General features: G+C 52.4%; 1 protein-coding gene across 7 annotated transcripts in view; it reads left to right on the forward strand.

Annotated features, from left to right (window-relative positions):
- The window catches only part of RPH3AL (rabphilin 3A like (without C2 domains)), a 139,303-nt gene extending 125,435 nt beyond the window's left edge, over window positions 1–13,868 (forward strand). For 6 of the 7 annotated variants that reach the window (XM_027519679.1, XM_027519678.1, XM_027519680.1 and 3 more), the window contains 3 exons: window positions 9,019–9,132; window positions 10,627–10,774; window positions 12,753–13,868. In XM_027519679.1, coding sequence (XP_027375480.1) covers window positions 9,019–9,132; window positions 10,627–10,774; window positions 12,753–12,756 — 266 coding nt within the window. In that variant the 3' untranslated portion in view covers window positions 12,757–13,868. The remainder of the gene's footprint in view (window positions 1–9,018; window positions 9,133–10,626; window positions 10,775–12,752) is intronic. The other variant, XM_027519682.1, reaches the window with a different exon arrangement.
- Window positions 13,869–16,224: the final 2,356 nt, after the last annotated feature.

A 16,224-nucleotide genomic window follows, 5' to 3' on the forward strand; every position in this document is an offset into this window, starting at 1 on the left:
ATGCTGGGTTTTGTGTATTCGTGTGATCAACACTCCACCCCCCAAATACCTGTACTGGAGGTACTACTGTTGTCCCATTTCATAGAAGAGGAAACCAAGGCTTGGAGGGGTCAGATAATTTGCCTTGTAACCTTGGCATGGGCAGAATAAGAAATCCCCACGGTGTTCAGGAAACTGCCCTTTTCCTAAGTCTCAGGGAAACAGAGGCCCTAGCCTCATCTTACGTGGCTGTGTTTTGAAAGATAAGCCTATGTGTTACTAATTTGTTTTGACCTTCAGAGTCCTCGGTGAAGCCAAACACTAGCTCGGTGCAGGGGCCACTCCCAGAACAGGAGCCCTGAGCAGCCAGGAGCCACCATTGTTCCCACTGCTGCGCCCCGCCCCGGCCTCTGCAGCCCTCTGGCCTGTCCTGGGTGTCCTCACTGGCTGGGGGCTTGATTTCCCAAGAGCAGGAGGCGCTCATTAGCCACACCACAGAGGACAGGGGCATGGGTGTCGTTTCTAATTTGTCCGAACCCGATGACAGCCTCAGCTGATCAGATGACTCCAGCTGCAAGGTGAGGCCTTGGGATTCCTTGCCGCCTCCCCACCCCACAATCCCCATCTGAGCTGAATTGGGAGAGCAGGGCCCAGCCCCACCCCAGGCAGCCTGGCTCTAGCTAAGCAGATGTCCTCAGCAGCTGCTGCTGCTATTGTATAATAGTCACTAAGTCGTGCCCGACTCTTTTGCGAATCCATGGACTGTAGCCCACCAGGCTCCTCTGTCCATAGGATTCTCCAGGCAAGAATACTGGAGTGCATTGCCATTTCTTTCTCCAGGGATTTTCCCAACCCAGAGATCGAACCCACGTGTCCTGCTTGGCAGGCAGATTCTTTACCGCTGAGCCACCTGGGAAGCCCTGGATGACCACAGAACTCCTGCCAAGTGCAGTACAGCGCTCCCCTCTCCAGCTGCTCACCTGTCTTGCCGTGTGAACCTACAACTTAATTCTACTCTAGTTTTCTTGGCCTTTGGGGACCTGGGTGAAGAGAATAAATCTGGGCCCGCCTGCCTCATCTGACTCCAATAAAGCCCTTGGAGATAACAGGGCTGGGTGCACTTGGCTCCGCCACCCTCTCCCTGGACCTCCTGTCCATCACGGGGGGCTGGTGGATTTCTACTCACTAGTCCAGCCTCGGCAGCAGAAGCAGAGAGTGTCTGTCTGCCCAGTGATCTCCATACAGGAAAGAGGGGCTGGACTACCCCTGCCTCAGTTGCCCCTGGGGTCCACATGGAGTCTGGGCAAAGCTGACAGCCCTTCCCACACCCAGGATGAGATCAGATGCCATGGGGCTCTCAGGGGCTGAGATTCTAGGATGAGGGAACCTGAGGGACGCACCCTGAGGCCAGACTCTGAGGGCATGTGCCCGACAGAGACCCAGAGACAGGTGGGCAGAGAGGGAGAGTGAGAGAAACCAACAAAATGGGAAGAGGGACCAAGAGACCAACGCAGGGAGACTTAGAACCGTGGGGACACAAAGACCCGCAAGAGAGGGAAAGACGAGAGAGGCAAAGGCAGAGAGGGATTTTTTTTAAACCATCAGCAAGAGAGGCATAAAGAGAGGAAGTCAGAGACACACAGAGACATAAAGAAGGACAGAGAGAGAGCACTGACGTCATGGAGTGGATGAGGCACATTTTACATCCCAGCAGAGGAGCCGGCAGGAGGTACGCACCCACTTTGCTGCATCTCTGCCATGAATCAGAAGCAATAACCTGCCAGAGGGAAATACTGCAGAGCACACCCAAACCAGACCAGCCCCTCGTCCCCTAAGTGCCTGAGTCTAGAACCTTCCTTTTGAGCCTGTCCTGGCCCCCAAAGAAGCCCACCACCTGGCCTTTGCCTTTCCTGTCCTCTGTCAGGGATGCCTGGCTCACCCCAGTCCTAGCATCTCTACCTGCCAAAATCACACTCATTTTTCAATTCCACCTCTTCCAGGAAGCTCTCCCTGACTTCTTTGCCTGACCACTCTCCACTCCCGCTACAGAGTAGTGGTATTGTGTTCTCTCTGGCAGAATCTGTTCTTATCTTCCATCTGTCCATTTCCCTCTTCTCTCTGGAGCGCCTCCAGCCAGGACAGGACCACAGGATGTCAATGCTGGCGACCACATCTCTATCGATCGGAGGATACTTCTTCATTATCCGGTGCCTCCTGTCTCTCTGCAAGCCCCAAGGAGGGAGTTAATTAAAATCAATGGCAATGAATAAACAAGCAGGAGAAATCCTCCACTCCCCACTCTCAATTCCTGGCCTGGTCTGGGCCGTCCCTGCCAAGGTGCCGGGGGCAGCCTAGAAGGGGAGCCAAGGAAGGAGGTCCCACAGCCTCACCCTCCCTCTGTGGTGGTCCTGCGACTATCCCCACCTCAAAGGGGAGGAAATGAGGCCCAGGGTGATCAGGCAGCTGGCAAGGGAGGGTCATCTGGATCTCCAGACTCCAGGCCAGGAGGGAGGGAGGGAGGCAGACTCCGAGGCTCTCTGACTCCACTCAGCCCATCCTTAGGAGATCAAGCCCCCTGGGCTTGAGGCTATTTTTCTTTCTTCCTTTCAGATCCCTACTCTCTAGGGCCCTGGGGGAAGTTTCCGAAGCAAAGGGAGAACTTATCCTTGGGTCTCGGGTTTGGAAGAAGAAAAGGTTTTTCGTGAACAGTGCACTCCCCTCCCCAGAGCCCACTCATCCCGTGTCCATGGCAACCAGTCTCCAACAGCCCCCCTCCATTAGTCCGTCCCTGGCTCCGGCTGAGGCCACATCTTCTGTCGCCTGGCTTGTCCCACCCAAGTGTCCTTCGGGAAGGGGAGGCACCTGCTTGGTTGAACGCCCAGCCCTAGCTGGCTGGCCGCCACCTCGCTGATCACCATCCATCCTGCCGTCTCCATGAGATGCCATGTCCTCTCCTGGGGAGGATTTTTCAGAAAGCAGTCAACAAGTATTTACTGAGTGCCCGCTTGGCCCAGGGCCCAGCACTGGGGGCTGAGGGAAGAAGGCAGATGCCGATTAAGATGTGGCCCTGCCCTGAAGGGGTTTCTGGTAGAACTGGGCAAGTCAAGGCAGGCATCTGTAGGAAACACAGTGTGATGCCAGGGAGTGTGTGAGAGGGACCAGCACGTGTAGGGAGAGCAGGGTTGGGGGCTGTCTTCCGTCCTTGGGCGAGAGAAACTTTCCAACACAGGCACGATTTGGGTCGGTTCCTAGAGGACGAATTGGAATCTCATTTTGAAAAATATTTATAGGCTCATATAGTTTTTTTCAATATTTATTTATTTGGCTGTGCTGGGTCTTAATTGCAGGACTGGAATCGTTAGTTGCAGCATATGGGATCTTGGAGCAAACGCCGGGAGAGAGTGAAGGGCAGGGAAGCCTGGCGTGCTGCTGTCCATGGGGTCACAGAGAGTCGGGCACGACTGAGCGACTGAACGGCAGCCCCAGGTCTTAGTTGCGGCTTGCCAACTCTTGGTTGTGGCATATGAGATCTAGTTCCCTGACCAGGGGTTGAACCCAGACCCCCTGCACTGGGAGCGAGGCGTCTTAGCCACTGGACCACCAGGGAAGTCCCTCGAATAGCTTTTTAAACTCGCAGCGCATTGCGTCCTCCTTGATCTTATTTTACTGTGTTTGTTATCGTCTCCATTGGACAGATGAGAAGGTTGAGGTTCAGAGAGATTAAGGTATTTGTCTAGAAGTGTCCAAAGCAGAGCCAGTATTCAACCCTAGATGTTGGGAGTGAACTGGGTGTTTTTCTCACCCACATGGCAGCTCCTGCCTGATGGGAAAAAGCATGTTGAAGGGACTGAGGATGAACTGGCCTGCCTTCAGGGGCCCAGAGCCCTTGGGATAAGCCCAGACCAAGGGATGCCCTGCATCCTGAGCGAGGAAGAAAGAGTAGAGATTCCAGCCACAGATAGTCCTGAGTTCCAATCCAGCTCAGCCTCCAGACAGACTCTGACGGTACCAATGCCTTCAATGTCTCATGAAGCACAACTTGGAAATCTGAGTTCCCCTAGAAAAGGAGAGTCCACCCCCGTGAGGCTGGCCTGGGCATCGAACATGCTGAGTCCAGAAGCCATCCCCATGCCAGATGGTGTGGGCCATGAGTTCAGGATGCCCCCCAAATAAATATTTATTTATTTTTTTATCAAGCATCTGCCATATGCCAGACATGGCCTGTGTTATTTCTGCTAATGCTCACAATAACCCAGGAAAGGATCCATCGTTGCCCCCTTTCATAGGTGAGCCTGCCAAGCACAGAGGTGAAGGAACTGGCCCAAAGTCACACAGCTGGCAAGTGGCAGAGCCAGGACACAGTCTGTCTGACTCAGAGCCAGTGCCTCTTCACCACCCCCACACCTCCCTCCTGCTGCCGCCAAACGGAGCCCCAGACGTGGGAGGCATCTTGGTGGGATTTCGGGCTGTGAGCCTGGCCCCACTTGCGGGTGGCACAGCCATCACCTGTCCCCGTGGGGACATCTTTTTGACTCTTCTCTGCAGCCGCGCCAGCCTGGTGGGCTGGGTAAGGCTAATTGGGGATGCCTCTGCATTCCCCGGGGCCTTATCTTTCCTTTACAATAAAAGTTGGGTTTTTTTTTGTTTTTAGCGTGCAAAATTTTCCACCATCTGCTTTGCCTTGGCAGAATGTTTGCTGAAAATATCTCTTCCTCTCTAATTCCCATAATTTCTGGGGGCTTTGGGAGCCTCCAAGCAGAGCAGCAGCAACTCACAAGGGCCTCCCAAGCTCACAGGCTGCTGGTTGTCCTTGTGCCAGGCAGGCGGATGTCGTGTGGCCCAGAAATCACATCTCCCTGCCTCTCAGCCAGAGAGGGGCACTGGGATCTCTCCACTGATGGAACAAAGCTGATCTGAAGTTGAATCCTAGGATTCAAGACCCAGAGTGTCTAGGCTGTCTAGGTCGGCCTGTTTTGTGTGTGGTGAAGCCCTGAGAGGTGCCCCCAGGGTCACAAAGAGAGAGGTTGGCAGATCAGAGCCAGGAAACAGATTCCCTAAATCCTAATGCAGGGCTATGAGGTCACGTAGCCAGCATCCTGCCTGTCCCCTGGACCATTGCAGGCAAGGTTTCTCCACAAGCCAGCAGCTGCCACACATGTTCTTTGCAGCAGTTGGAAAAGACTTTCCAAAAGGGAAGACTTCCCCCCGCTTTCATGTACCAAAACTCGAGTTTCCATGGTGACAATCAAATTGCAAATCCATCCAAGAGAGAAAAAAAAAAAACCCAGAGAAGTGAGCATGGCTGGCGCTGGTGCTGTCCGCTGCTGCTGATGAGAGCCAGGCAGAGTGGGGCAGCCCTGCATGATGGGAAAATCTCAGGGATGCCAGGTCCCCAAGCAAGTGGTCCAGGGGCCCAGGCCACTGCAGCAGGGGGCCTCCTCCCTGCCTCCTGGCAGAGTTCCAGTGAATCCACTTGGTGACACCTCCTTCTTGGGGAAGCTATCAAGACAGTCTTCTCCCTGGTGTTTTCCCATTTTCAACCTGAAAAATCAAGCGTGGGCAGAATACAAGCACTTGTCACCAACCAGGCCATCCTAGACTCAGCCTTTGGGGAATTAGAGGTAAAAAATCAGCCTTCAGACACACAGAGTGTTTTGAGGATGGAAGAGCAAGGGCCAAAAGATTTATGAGCCTAAAAGCTTTGTTAATAGACCTGGAAGATTTACAATTGCAGCTGCCGTGTAGAGAGAAAGGTGGCAACAGCAATCGAATGGCAAATTAACCAAGGTTTGGGTTTTACAGCGACATTTGGAGGGGGAGGAGGAAGAAAAACTTCTTCCTTTGCTGCTGGAGGAGAATTGGAGTAGACAGCATTTGCGTTGGGCAGCGTCCAGGGATGTTCTCCACATTGTCTCTTCAGCATCTTTCTTTCCCAGTGACAGTAAGTGCCAAGGCCAGGTGTCGACACTGCCGACTTCCTCGGGCTCTTCCTTTCGAGTGAGGTTTATTAGAGTGGATTAGAAACAGGATTGGGTTTGCATCACAGAGACCTCTAAGCTGAGGCTTGGCCCCCTGCTTGAAATCCCAGACACAATGAACAGCAATGCTTGAACCAAGGGAGATGCATTCAAAAGGAACGCGGCCTCGGCTGGCTGCTTCTCTGCTCTGCGACACCTTTGTGAGCTTCGTTGTCATCCAGGGCTGTTCCCCCGCTTCCACGGCTATGGCCCTTGGGGTTCTATAAAAGGAGACAAAGAACAAGCCCACTGACTGTCACTTGGGGAGGTTTATTTTTTCTAAACCTTGCACGGCATAGGCACCATATGGAAACCAGGCAACATGCTACCTGAGCCCCACCTCCAGGGTTGGGGCTTTGGACGAGACATACCCCGCCCAGCAAAACACGCTCTTGCAACATAGCTCAGCAGTATTCTTGCAACTTAAGCCCACTCTCAACCCAACACTGAGACCAGGTACCACAGATGGCAGGACAGGGAGCTGAGTGAAGGAATGGGGTGAATGGGCTGGCCACCATAACCCGGAGTCTTGGGATGTCCTTTCCCATCGTCTCTTTCAAGCTCTTGGTACGTCATGCCCTGTGGCATCTGCTCATTAGCACCAAAGGATCCAGGTATTATTTCCATATCATGAAGCCCCATGTCATGTCTCGCTATCCCCTGCTGCCCCAGCCTCATATTTCCCACTCCACCCTAGAATTACAAAGATCCAGCATATCCAGCATGGGGCAGACAGAACATTCCAAGTCAGGAAGAAGGAATGAAGGTGAAGGTGAAGTCACTCAGTCATGTCCGACTCTTTGCGACCCCACAGACTGTAGCTTACCAGGCTCCTCCATCTGTGGGATTTTTCAGGCAAGAGTCCTGGAGTAAGCATCTCTACCAGAGAGATGAGAAAACCAACGTGGAGATCAGTCACTGTGTTCTCCTCAGGGACTTCCTACTGCCTAACAGGCTGCTGGACACCCTCCTGCTGGGGGCGGGGGCAGAATATTCCAGATCCCTTTGCACCTGCCCCAAAGGAGAGATGCTTGCTCACTCCTGGCCCTCACACTCCCTTTGTCTGGGGACCCACAGGGTTGATGGTTAGTCAGTCAGTGCGTGAGTCAAAAAATACTTATAAAACGAATGCCCATAAAATCAGGTCTCAGTGGATTCTTGATCAAAGAAACCCAGTCTGGGACCTAAAAAGCAATTGCAAAATAAGTCAGACCTTTACTTACATTTCTCAAATATAACGAATGGGGCGGGCATGTGGATCCCAACCCCTCCAGTCTCCATCTCCTTTTGATTCTAGATCTGGAAAGCCCAAAAAGCCAAAGCAGATCTCTGCCTTGAGGGCGAGGAGAGAAACACAGCAGAAAGATCAAAATCCTTAAGCAGACAGAGGAAGGCAAAGCTGGAAACAAACCGTTAGCACCCCTCTTGCCCCACCCCCAGGATCAGGTCTGTGGGAAAAGCACGCTAGGCTCAGTCATGATGTGATTTGGCCCCTGCCTTCAGGAACCTCCAAGTCTGCTGGGGGAAAACACACACACAACGCTTAGAGCAGAAAGTTTGGTTGCTGCAGGTGTAACAGAATACACAGCGTGTTCAGCCAACCAGATGGAGACCATAGAGGGCTTCCTGGAGGAGGTGGTACCCAAACTAAGCCAGGAGGAGAAGGGTAGGCAGGGAATTCTGGGGAGAGGAAAGCCAGTCCCTGCAGGAGGTGCTGACAGTTTGGCAGGAGCTCCAGGTGGCCTGGGGCCGGAGAAGCCTCAGGCAGAAGAGCTGGTTGTGCAGTTGTGGGGGATGAGGCTAAAGAAGTAGAGGAGGGTGGGAGTTTGGGCTCTTGCTTTGCTGTGTCTTTAAAGTGTCAGTCGCTCAGTCGTGTCTGACTCTTTGCAACCCCATGGACTGTAGCCCGCCAGGCTACATGTCCATGGGATTCTCCAGGCAAGAATACTGGAGTGGATTGCATTCCGTTCTCCAGGGGATCGTCCTGACCCAGGGATTGAACTGGGGTCTCCTGCATTACAGGCAGATTCTTTACCATTGGAGCCACTTAAGCTCAGCTTCAGTTTAAAGAAATGGAATCTGGGAATCACAGGCAATGCAATATAGATGCAGTTTAGACATGAAAGACCATGTGGGCTGATCTCGAAGAAGCACCCAAGCCCTACATCAAAAGATTGGCAAGTAGATGTACATTTCTATGCTTAAAATGAAAATAGAGTGTTTAATGTATGAATAGATCCTGTATTATGACTCCCACTGTTGACTAACCAGCCAAATATGGTCCCATTTAGTCCAGAAAAGAGTGTTTCTACCACAGTGGGTGTTCACCATGGGAGCTCCCCCTCCCCTACCCTCTCCCGGGATTCCAGCCCCACCAGCCTGGCTCCCTTCTGCGTTCACAAGACCCCACTGGGAGTTGCTGGATGAGCTGGGATGAGAGCCCAGACCTGCTGGCTCCGAGTTCAGTTCTCCCAGTGGAATCAGAGTGGTTATAAACACAGTCTGTGGAGCCAGCCCACCAGAGTAAGCATCCCATTGTGGTCAAGGGCCTCAGTTTCCTTGCCTGGGAAATGGGGACAATGCTGTTTCCTATCTTGCAGAGATGTTCTGAAGCTTCTACTAGTTAGTGAATGTCAGGGGCCTGGAGCCCTCTGTCAGGTCAGCGAGGACTGGAATTATTCCTGCAGGGCATCACTGGATGGTTTTAAGCACTGCCAAGTGCATGCTTCAGAGTAGTTGGGCCTGCACCAAAGCAGATAATGGGCTCCTCCCAGCAAGAGGCTTCTGATCCAGCCCCAGGGAGGGGGTGACATGTGGAGATGGGCTGCCCCAGCACTCACCTCTCTGCCTGGCAGAAAGGAGTCCCCTGCTAGCCCCATGCTCCAAACACCAGGACTGGCAGAGGTCCCATGCCACCTTGTCTTGGCAGGAGGAGGAGGCCTGCCCTGGTCCCCTCTGTCAGAAACTCCTGCTGGCAGTGACCAGTGGGGGGTGACCTCCTGTGCTGGTGTCTCTTTTCCAGTGGTTTCCAGCGACAGCGACAGCGACTCTGATCTCAGCTCCTCCAGCCTGGATGACAGACTCCGGCCCGCTGGGGTCAGGGACCCGAAAGGCAACAAGCCCTGGGGCGAGTCAGGTAAGCGACTGACTCAGCTGACAGGAAGTGCAGGGAGCCACACTGCTGCTTCCCAGGCCCCGAGGGCAGTGGCTCTCCTCCTCCTGTGGCTTCTGCTTCCCAGCAGCTCCTCGGTGGGGGTTGGTGGAACAGTTCTAGATCCAGGAGGCAAAGTGGGCCTTTGGCTGGGACGACTGGGAGCTACAGGGTTGGCACCACTCAAGAACAGATGGAAAAGGGAGTTCCTGGTGGCCTAGTGGTTAGGATTCTGGGCTTTCACTGTGGTGGGTTCAATCCCTGGTCGGGGAACTGAGATCCCGCAAGCTGCACAGAGCAGCCAAAAATAAAAAACCACCATGAACAGATGGAAGGGAGGCTCAGGTGTACATGCAGAGAAGGCCCAGGGGCACATTTTCCTTTACACACATGAAGGGCCTTCCCAGGAATAGGACCAGCTTCATTCACAGTTACTCCAGAGGTTAGAACTGGGATATTTGCAAGATGTTTCCGGAGGCTGATTTTTAGTACATAAGAAGAAAGCTTTTCAATAACTTCCCCAAGCTGAAAAGAAATGGAAAGCTGGGTGATCTCCTGCCAGAATTGATATGGAAGGCATTCCTGCAGGGGTGGCCATCTGCACTCGATAAGGGATGCCAAATGCCTGGCACACATACTTTTACTTCTGCTCCTGTGCCCATAGCAGACATTACTAGTTGATCATGATACTCTCTCCCAAAGAGCCTGACATGGGACTTAGAATCCTTCTCCATGGAGTTTTCTGAGTGATCAATGTCAGTAGGCAGGGCTGATGCATGGGGTTTAAACTGTCCCTGGACCAGATGACCTCCTAGTCCCCTTTAAGCTGAAGATTCTCTCTTAGGAAAATGTGGAGCAAACTCACCTGCCAGCCTCAGTTTCCAGGGCGGGCTGTATACCTCTGTCCCTGTCCACACCACCATAGCCTTCACCCTTTCTCTTCATACCAACTCTCAGCTGTGACCAAGTGGGTCCAGGAGACAGAAAGACAGAGTGGAATCTTGCAGACCCCATCTCTGCTCTCTCAGCAGGCGGGGACTAACAACTGTGTCTGAATGAGGATTCCTTAGTTACTAATGGCAGCAGTGAATGTCCCTCTTGCTGCATTAACAGATATACACACAATTCCCCTACTACATGCTCCTTCTCCAAGGGCACTGTCCATTTTCATGTGGGTAACTACTTGTTCCTTAGCTAAATGACCCAAGGGCCCATTCAGTTGTCTTTGTAAGATTGTGGGCCAGTCAGCAGCGGCCAAAGGGTGGGGGTCCCACTAGACCATGGCAACCATGTGAATAGGGGAGAAGGCGGTGGCTATTCTCAGGGGGAGAGGCTCTGGAAGACAGTCCCATAGATACAAGTCACAATTCCAAATGAGGAGACTTTAGATCAGCTCCCTTGTCCATGCTGAGTTCCTCCCTGTCTCGGTTCAAGGCCCAAAGGGCCCAACCCAGAGCCAGTCACGGGGTCTTCTTGCAGGCGGAAGTGTGGAGTCACTGAAGATGGGGCCCACCCGCCCAGCCAGCTGCCTCTCGGGGAGCCAGAGCAGCCTGGCCAGTGAGACCGGGACAGGCTCTGCCGACCCACAGGGGGGCCCCCGCACCCTGGCTGGACCCAGAGGGCCCCGGTGAGTACCAAGCCACCTTCCAACCCGCCCACCTCCTCCCCGTCTGTCCCCCACCCCTGTGGGCTGCTCCCCTCCACGTAGCCTGCCTCGTCCTAACCTGTGCTCCAACACTGGAGAGCGCTAGGGGATGTTTTCGATTCCCCCCGTTCACTGAGCGCTGTGCCAGGTGCTGGGGGAACCCAGGCGAGCCAGACCCATCCCTGCCCACAATGAACCCAGATCTCAAGGCTGACCATCTCTGTCTGTTCTCAGCAGTTATTAGCATCCTCAGTTTTATAAAATGTAATCTTTCCAAGTATTTCACCGTCCCTGTAAGAGTCACAGGAACTCCACTCTGAGAACGCCTACTGTCCACCAGAGGGTATGCCCAGCCTGGGCCAGGTGTGGTGGGGGACAGTTTCTGAGACCTCCAGAAACTTACCACATAGCTGAAGAAGCTGAATCAGCTTGCCCCAAACAGAGCCCAGGCCAGAGCAGTCCCAGATCCTAAGAGGGGTGAAATCGGGACCTGTGGAGCCCGGCCCACCCTGCACATCCAAAGGCAATTTTCATTCTCTTGGCCAAGGAGTCAGGGGGCTTATTATCCCCATTTGATGGGTGTGGGAGCCAAGGGCAAGAATCCAAGCTCCCACCTGCCCCAGCTGGCCTGGGACCATCATGCAGTCGGGAGATAAGGGGGTCCTCACTCTCAAGTGGGAGAAAAGCGTGCAGATGCAGAATTGGCCCCTGGCCTCCTTCCAGAATGAAGCCCCAGCTGGACTGAGTGCCTCCGCAGCCAGAGGATCCACAGGCGCACGCTGTGTGGTCAACAGAGCAGCTGATGCCCCTGCCGCACACGGGGGCGGCTGAGGGAGCCTGGTGGGGTGGAGTCACCCACCAGGAAACCCCGTGGGAGCCCTCATCCACTCTTCCTTCGCCACCCCCTCCCCTTCCCGCATTCTGCCTCATTATGAGCATGAGAAAGAGAGTCAGACTGTGACATGGGGAGGCAGGTCTCAGGGAGGGAGGCGCCGCAGACATTCCCCTCGCCTCCTGCAGTCCCCCACAGAGGGCAGTTTGGAATCCAGCGTGCCTGAGCTCTAGCCTCAGCTCTGCCATCCACACCCATGGGAACCTGGGCAAACCGTCAGGTCAAACCACATGCAACTGTATTTTTGTAGGTCAAAAATAGTTAAAGATTGGCAGTTGCATAGGGTTCAATCTAATATTTGATCTCTCGGCACCCAGTTGCATTATCACTAAAGTGGGGACCATGTTGTGTCCCTCCCGGGTTGCAGGGAGGGTAAGCTCTAGGCTCCACGTGGGGTACCTACCTGCATAGGTCTTCAGGACATGTCCAGTGGCCACTCGACGATCTATGTGCCGTGTGGTCCAGCACATAGACAGGGTTCCAGGGCTTAAGTTTTACTTGGACAGGACTGGCCTGGAAGGTTTTCTGTTCTGACATCCATTTTTTTTAATTTTTATTTTTAAGTTTTTTTTTTTAATGTGGACCATTTTATATTGAACTTGTTACAATATTGTTTCTGTTGTTTATATTTTGATTTTTTGCGGGGGGGCCATAAGGCACGTGAGATCTTAGGTCCCCAACCAAGGATCGAACCTGCACCTCCTGCTTTGGAAGGCAAAGTCTCAACCACTGGACAACCAGGAAGGTCCCTCTCATGTCCATTTGCTCCTGCTGGCATCCCAGGATCACCTGTGTTGATTAGCCCGGTATTGACGGCCACACTGGAGCACAGGGAGTGGGCGACTTGCCAGCAATGACTCGGCGCAGTAGAGCAGGGCTGGCCCAGGGCTCAGCCCCAGCCTTCCCCAGCACTCCCCCACTTAGTTCAGAGGGGGTGGCTGCTTCAGGTGCAGGCCGCTCCAGCAAGGAGTCCACCTCCCTGCGTTTCATTCCCAAAGTTGACACTGTCCCTGGGGACTCTGCTTCTGCTCACTCTATTGTGGCCTTTCTTCTCTCTCTCTCTCAAAGGTAAAAGGGACACCTGGGCCAGCCCCCGCTGCTGACGTGGCCTCCAACGGTCCCCTCCACCTGCCCTGGACAGAGGTGTGCTTGGTGCACGGGGCAGACTTTCCAGTGGAAGAGCTTGAGAGAGAGGGAGAGAGAGAGCTGGAGCCAGACCCCTCCCGGTTCCTTCCTGACCAGTCCTGGAGCCCTTGGCCGCCAGCCCTGTCGGACGTGATCTCTAACTCAACAAACCAGTGTTTGGGGGGCTGAGTCTGCTCCCCCGGGCCCAGTGCCTTTCTGCACCCCTTCTTTCCTGGGAGCCCCCAACCCCTGCCCCAGCCACTCCACTCCACCTTGACCTTTATTTATTGCCCTTCCCACTCCCCAGCCTACTCCCATGTTCGTTTTAAGTTTGCTGTCATCTCGGATGTACTGGAAGGGCCTTCAGACCCACCCGTGGGGCCTTCCAATGTGCACTGCTGTCTCAGAGGTGGGGCTTTCTCCATATTTGTATTCGTGGAGGAAGACATCCAGGCCTGAGGGTGACCCTTCCCCGAGGACCCTTCCCCAGAGAGGAGGCCAGTGGAGGTGGGAGGAGAGGTCCACCCCCACTTCCCCTCGTGCTGCAGCCCTCAGACATGGATACAGTCACCTCCCTCCTGGCCCAGGATCTGCTCTTGAACTTGGCTCTCTGTTAGGTCTCTCAGAAGCCCTCCCACGGGGCTGGTGGAGCTGGAAAGGGTCCTGGGGAACACTGTGAATTCGTTCACTGAAGAGCAGCCTTCAGCTGAGTTCCCTGCTGGGGTGCAAAGCTCCCTAAGCCATTAATTCACTCCTCTTCAGTAGGCTCGGTTTGGCAGAAAAACACTTAATTCAGGGTGCAGGCGATGCTTCTGGAAAACCCTTCCTGTAGGAGAGAGAACGTGCCCACGCGCGTGTGTGGTACCCACACGCTCCCATCCTGCCTGCCTGCCCCGTGCCTGGGCCTTGAAGGGCCTTCCTCTCCAGGCTCTCAGACCCCCTACTATGAGCTCTTTTGCCCTTGTTACTGACAGACAGTTTTAAAAAAAAAAAAAGTCCTGTTTCCCTGTGACAAGTTATGCTTCAGAATAAAAACAATAAAGATTAGATTTGCATTGAGCCAGTGTGTTGATCAAAAGACCACAATCATTTGTGTGTCTGAAATGCATAAGTAGAGAAACGGATGGGAAAAAAAATGTGGTACAGTGGTTGCTGGAACACTTGCTAAGCTGCAGTGAAAGGAATAAGCTAGATCTGCGTGGGTTCGAAGGACTCACAAACCTAATGTTGAAAAACAAAGCCATCGATGTAAAGATAAAAAGTTAAGTATACGTATAAATAATCAAAATGAGTTATATTAACTTATATGTACATGTGTAGAAATGTTTGTAAAATGGACAAGGACTTGTAGTTAAACACAGTGGACTGAACACATTTGTATGTTCTCTGCCTCTTGAACCCCACCAAAATGACCTAAAGGAATGAAAATGGCATGAACTACAAAAATGGCTTTACCTGTCTCCTGAGAAACCTGTATGCAGGTCAAAAAGCAACGGTTAGAATCAGACATGGAACAACAGACTGGTTCAAGATCAGGAAAGGAGTATGTCCAGGCTGTATATTGTCATCCTGTTTACTTAACTTATACGCAGTACATCATGTGAAATACGGGCTGGATGAATCACAAGCTGGAGTCAAGACTGCTGGGAGAAATATCAACAACCTCAGATATGCAGATTATACCACTCTAATGGCAGAAAGTGAAGAGGAATTAAAGACCCTCCTGATGAAGATGAAAGAGGACAGTGAAAAGGCTGGCTTACAACTCAACATTCGATAAACTAAGATCATGGCATCTGGTCCTATCTCTTCATGGCAAATAGAAGGGGAAAAAGTGGAGGCAGTGACAGATTTTATTTTCTTGGGCTCCAAAATCACTATGGACAGTGGCTGCAGCCATGAAATTAAAAGACACCTACTCCTTGGAAGGAAAGCTCTCACAAACCTAGACAGCATATTAAAAAGCAGAGACGTCACTTTGCCGACAAAAGGCCATTTAGTCAAAGCTATGGTTTTTCCAGTAGTCATGTACAGATGCGAGAGTTGTATCATTAAGAAGACTGAGCACTGAAGAATTGATGCTTTCAAACTGCAGTGCTGGAGAAGACTCTTGAAAGTCCCTTGGACAGCAAAGAGATCAAACCAGTCAGTCCTAAAGGAAATCAACCCTGAATATTCGTTGGAAGGGCTGATGCTGATGCTGAAGCGCCAATCCTTTGGCCACCTGATGCAAAGAGCCAACTTGTTGGAAAAGACCCTGATGCTGGGAAAGATTGAGGGCAGGAGGAGAAGGGAGTGGCAGAGGATGAGATGGTTGGATGGCATCACTGACTCAATGGACATGAGTTTGAGCGTGCCCCAGGATATGGTGAAAGACAGGGAAGCCTGGCGTGCTACAGTGTGGGGTCACAAAGAGTTGGACACGACTAAGCGACTGAACAACAACAAAGGCGGCGGCAGTGTGTAAGAGAGGTCTAAAACTTTGGAAGATGGAAGAGTAAAACTTGCTTAGTGCCAGCTTCTCCCACCCCCTGAAATGTCTACAAGGGAGAAAGCCAACAGGTAACAAGCCAGTTAGCTCTGCAGAATCCTCCAAATGCTTCGAACACGGAGGGACCAGGTATCCCTAAAGTGGAAGTTCAAGATGGATGTGAAAATAGTATCGATTGGAAGACGTGGTTAGACCCAAGCCCAGATGGCATGTGACCGCCCTTCTCTGACCCTGGTAGAAGATGGTTTACAGCTGGCCAAGGCTGAGCTAGAAGAATTCTGGCTTGGGAACCCCAAACCCAGCCAAAGGCTGGGGTGAGGCAACAGTTAATGGAGGAGACCATCAGCCCCCTTCCTTGGCCAACAGCTGGGCCTGTTCCCCATCCAGCCACCCCCAACACAGGACATTATTGAATTTCTCTTTGGGAAGCCCAGTAAAGAGAAAAGATCGACAGATCCTGAAATTGACAATTCCCCAGTCTCTACCCAGGTGCTACTGTGGGGCCCGCAGTCCCAAGCCCTGCCCACATGCGTGGAGCTACCTGTTAGCTTTCCTGTGTTGCACTCGCAGTGACAACAGCCAGGGGCACCAGCAATTGACTACAACCAACAGCCAAAGATACAGAGACTCCAATACACAGAAGAAAGGGGTCAGAGGACATTCCTCTGAAAGTATTTGTCCATGAGACAGGAAGAAAGTGTCATTTTTTAAAAGGAAGTGTTAAAGCTCTCGAATATTAAAAAATATATATATATAGCATAAATTTTTAAATGCATTATAAGGAATGGAAATATTGGAGAGAACCTTCTAGACAGTAAAACACTGAAACAAAGAGATGTTAAAATAGGGAGAAAAATCCAAGACAGTTGGACAACCAAAAGATCAGATCCATGCAGGTCTGATTCCAACTGATAAGAATTGCAA

Source organism: Bos indicus x Bos taurus, chromosome 19 (assembly GCF_003369695.1).
Source record: "Bos indicus x Bos taurus breed Angus x Brahman F1 hybrid chromosome 19, Bos_hybrid_MaternalHap_v2.0, whole genome shotgun sequence".
In the NCBI taxonomy this organism is placed as follows: Eukaryota; Metazoa; Chordata; class Mammalia; order Artiodactyla; family Bovidae; genus Bos; species Bos indicus x Bos taurus.